Source organism: Sinocyclocheilus grahami, unplaced genomic scaffold (genome assembly GCF_001515645.1).
Source record: "Sinocyclocheilus grahami isolate Dianchi unplaced genomic scaffold, SAMN03320097.WGS_v1.1 scaffold1842.1, whole genome shotgun sequence".
In the NCBI taxonomy this organism is placed as follows: domain Eukaryota; kingdom Metazoa; phylum Chordata; class Actinopteri; order Cypriniformes; family Cyprinidae; genus Sinocyclocheilus; species Sinocyclocheilus grahami.
In genome coordinates this window covers 95222-99620 of record NW_015507021.1, presented here as the reverse complement: position 1 = coordinate 99620, position 4399 = coordinate 95222, and the positions used below count along the sequence as shown (strand labels likewise).

General features: G+C 37.4%; 1 protein-coding gene across 1 annotated transcript in view; it reads left to right on the top strand.

Annotated features, from left to right (window-relative positions):
• mogat3a (monoacylglycerol O-acyltransferase 3a) overlaps positions 1 to 4301 on the top strand; it is a 9127-nt gene extending 4826 nt beyond the window's left edge. The window contains exons 4-7 of the mRNA XM_016259412.1: positions 2854 to 3028; positions 3451 to 3650; positions 3889 to 3968; positions 4049 to 4301. Coding sequence (XP_016114898.1) covers positions 2854 to 3028; positions 3451 to 3650; positions 3889 to 3968; positions 4049 to 4123 — 530 coding nt within the window. The 3' untranslated portion in view covers positions 4124 to 4301. The remainder of the gene's footprint in view (positions 1 to 2853; positions 3029 to 3450; positions 3651 to 3888; positions 3969 to 4048) is intronic.
• The last annotated feature ends 98 nt before the right edge of the window (positions 4302 to 4399 follow it).

The following is a 4399-nucleotide window of genomic DNA, read 5'->3' as shown; positions in this document are numbered from 1 at the left end:
ACACACACACACACACACACAGGTTTGTTTTTGTGAAAAGTGGGGACATCCCATAGGCGTAATGGTTTTTCTACTCTACAGACCGTGAACTATTAAAATAGAGAAAGTAGGGCTGTCAAAGTTAATGCATTTGATTAATAAAATGTGATTTTTTTAATGCTTAAAAAAAGAATTCAAAAATGCATATTTAGCTTAAGCAAACTAAATGAAGTCTAGTTTTTTTAATTATTTTTTGTCATTGTGATGGTTTCATCTACAATTTTTTTTCGGTTTACTCGTATAAAAAGATTACTAATTAAGTTCTCTTTTTTTAAATTAATGATAAACTTTCTTTTTTGTTTTGATATGCTCCAAAATCAAAAGAATAATTGCATATATAGCTTAATGAAGTCAATATATTTATATTTTTTGCCATATTTGTAGTGGAGCCCTTGATAAAGAAACCCGGCCTAGATCCATTTATACTTCAAAAATGTCTTCCAATTTCTGAACTTCCTTTTATTGCAAAAATCCTAGAAAAGGTTGTGTTTTGTCAGCTCTCTTCTTTTTTAAGCAGAGGTTGACATAATGGATAAGTTTCAGTCAGGGTTCAGAACTGGTCATAGTACTGAATCTGCCCTTATTAGGGTATTAAATTATATTTTATTGGACACTGACAATGAAAATTGTGACGGTCTTGTTTTGTTAGACCTGAGTGTGGCCTTTGACACACTGGATCATACCATTTTGTTGGAGTGTCTTAAGCGGTGTGTTGGGGTAAGTGGGATGGCTTTATGTTGGATCCATTCTTACCTGGAGGGTAGAACTTTCACTGCAAAGATTGGGAATAATTGTCCTTCTGCTGCTCCTGTAAGTTACGGGGTACCTCAGGGCTCTGTTTTAGGGCCGTTTCTTTTTTCTCTATACATGATTCCACTGGGCTCTATATTTAATACATTTGGCTCTTCATATCATAGTTATGCTGATGACACGCAGTTACATTATTTTTTTAATGTTAAATGATAAAAAGACACATTGAAAAAATAAAAAAAGCACATTGTTTACTCCAAAGCCGAGTCTGGGACAGTTTTCATCCTGTGTAAAAAGTCATGCTACTAACTTTTGATTCTGAGCTTAAATTCGATCGTCAAATAAACACCAAATTTTATTTCAATTGAGGAGGATTGCGAAATTGAAGTCAGTTTTATCAAAGAATGATCTTGAAAAAGTTATTCAGAAAATTTCCAGTAAATTTCGGAAACATTACAGAAATTTTGGAAACTTTCCAGGGATTTTTTTGGAAAGTTTCCGGAAACTTACCGGAAATTGTCCACACCTTTGCAACCCTATATATATATATATATGTGTGTGTGTGTGTGTGTGTGTGTGTGTGTGTGTGTGTGTGTGTGTGTGTGCGCGTGTATGTGTGTGTGTGTGTGTGTGTGTGTGTGTGCGTGCATGTGTGTGTGTTTTACATTTTAACCTGTTTCTTGTAGCTGTTAAATTACAAACAAACAAAAACATTTTTGTCATAAAAGTATATCAATTAAAAAATCTATTAAATCAATTAATTATATTTCCTCACATTTTTATTATTGTAGTAGTCAAAAAAAGTTTAATTTCTCAAAAAGTAAGATAAAATATATTTATTTTATTTTTTGCTGATTCAAAAAAAAAAAGCGTTGTACTGATATTTTTCTGTAATACTGTACAAAAGTACTTTTCTATAAAACCCTTCAATGTCTGAATTATATTATAAGTTAAATGTGCTTAATTGTCATGAAAGGCTGGCGTAAATCTTAATGGTCTTCAGAATGTATTATTTCTGCAACTGTAATTGAAACTGTTTGATGTAAAAGCACGAGTCTTATAGTTCATAGGTCGCTGTGAGTCGAGTCTCATTTACTGTGTTTCTTCAGCTGAGGGTCGCTGGAGTAAAGGTCTGCTGTGAAGCTTGAAACTGCGTCAGATTGTGTAAATCAGTGAAATAGACTCTGAAGACACAACATTTGGCTCGTCACCTCGGCATTATTACGATTTGTTCACTTCTTGCTCCTTCTTGGAGATTCGAGAACAAACATGCCTGTTTCTTCACACAGAGCTGTTTCCATCCGCTTGCAGGATCTTTTATTAATTTATTGTTGAAACTCTGAGCATGTTTCTCAGGAAGTGACAATTCACATTATTCACTAGTGTTTTATGTCGTATATACCAAGCTTAATTTGCTAAATTTGAATGGAAACATAGCAGTTGGCATGCTTTAACAATTTGACAATATTTTTTTATTCAATAAAATTATTTCGTTCAATTTTGTTCTTTTGAACAGATGGGACGGAAACAGTGCTTTATTTGGGAATGTTTTCATGCAATATTCCAAATTTTCACATGAGTTTCACACCATTAGCTACCAATCAAAACTTTGGGGTAATTAAGATTCGTTAATGTTTCTGAAAGAAGGCTCTTCTGCTCACAAAGGCTGCATTTATTTGATCAAAAATAGAGTAAAAATTATGAAATATTATTAGAATGTGAAACAGCTGTTTTCTGTGTGAATCTCTGTTAAGCTGTAATGTATTTCTGTGATGCGCAGCTGTATTTTCAGCATCATTACTCCAGTCTTCAGTGTCACATGATCTTCAGAAATCAGTATAATATGCTGATCTGCTGCTCAACAAACATTTCTGATTATTATCAATGTTGAACACAGTCGTGCTGCACAATATTTCTGTGGAAACTGTGATGCATTTTATTTTTCAGGATTCACAGATGAACAGAAAGTTCAGAAGAACAGCATTTATTTGAAATAGAAATCTACTGTAACATTATGAACTCTTCTGTGACTGTACTCAGTGTTTTGACCTCTGACCTCTGCAGGGCTGGTGTCGAGCGAGAAGGCGAGTGCGAGTTACCTGTTGAGTCGTCCAGGTGGAGGTCAAGCGGCTGTGATTGCGGTGGGCGGAGCTCCAGAATCACTGGACGCTCGACCGGGAGCCTTAACCCTTCAGCTGCTGCAGCGCAAGGGCTTCATTAAACTCGCCCTCAAACACGGGTGAGAGAGAGAGAGAGTGTGTGTGTGTGTGTGTGTGTGTGTGAGAGAGAGAGAGTGTGTGTGTGTGTGTGTGTGTGTGTTTCAGGGTCGGAAATTAATGGGGTCTTGTGGCAAAAATGGCAGCAAAATGAACAAAAATGCCCCACAAATTCAAGATAAACAGGCAAAAATTGCTCCTGCACAATTAAACAATAGATTACAGCTGAAAATGAAGGAAAAGTGTCTGTTCGCGGAACTACATTTTGATTCGCTCACTCTGCATCAGATTGCTTTTTACAGTTTAAAAAAAAAATTTTTTGCAGCATTGAGCCTTTTAAACAATCACACACACACACACACACACACACACATCATGGACCGACATGTTTGTCTGTGAAGCCAGAGCCACAAAACGCAAAAAAACCTATTATAATATAATATAGAGCGTGGCTGGTTCCTGTCTTCTCGTTTGGGGAGAACGAGCTCTTCGATCAGATGCAGAATCCCGCAGGCTCCGCCCTCCGCCGAATGCAGGACCGCCTCCAGAGGATGATGGGCGTGGCTTTGCCTCTCTTTCACGCCAGAGGAGTTTTCCAGTACAGCTTCGGTCTGCTGCCCTACAGGAAGCCCATTCACACCGTGGGTACGAGACTCTCTAATGCTTTCTCTGCATTCAGTGTAGTGGCCTTCTAAAATTAGATTTTTTTTTGTTTAAAGAAATTAATACTTTTATTCATCAAGGATGCATTAAATTGATCAAAAGTGACAGTAAAGACGTTTATATTTATTTTATTTTTCATTTGTATTTCAAGTAACAAAAGTATGTTTGTGTTTATGGTTTTCAGTCAAATAACAGCAGTGTTGTACCTGTGTGTCTGTAGTGGGGCGTCCCATTGCTGTCGCTCAGAATCCGTGTCCCAGTAAAGACGACATCGACGCTCTTCACACGCTCTACATGGAGGTGAATTACACACTTTATAACCAGTCTTAATGTGCGTCGCTTTGTTAGCACACTCGACTCAGTGTTGTTCTGTGTTTTAGGCTCTGATGCAGGTGTTTGAAGAGAATAAAAAGAACTACGGCATCCCAGAGGACAAGCATCTCACCTTCATCTGAACTCTGATCTGTGTGTGTTTACAGTGATACATTATCAATGCGGAGGAACTCGAGTTACACTACTACAGAGAAAATAATAACGCTAACAATCTGTCACTGATTCAGATCGCTACTGTCATTTTGGCAGATTGTGTGTGTGTGTGTGTGAGTGTGTGTGTGAGAGAGAGAGAGAGAGAGAGAGAGAGTGTGTGTGTGTGTGTGTGTGAGAGAGAGAGAGAGAGTGTGTGTGTGTGTGTGTGTGTGAGAGAGTGTGTGTGTGAGAGAGAGAGAGTGTGC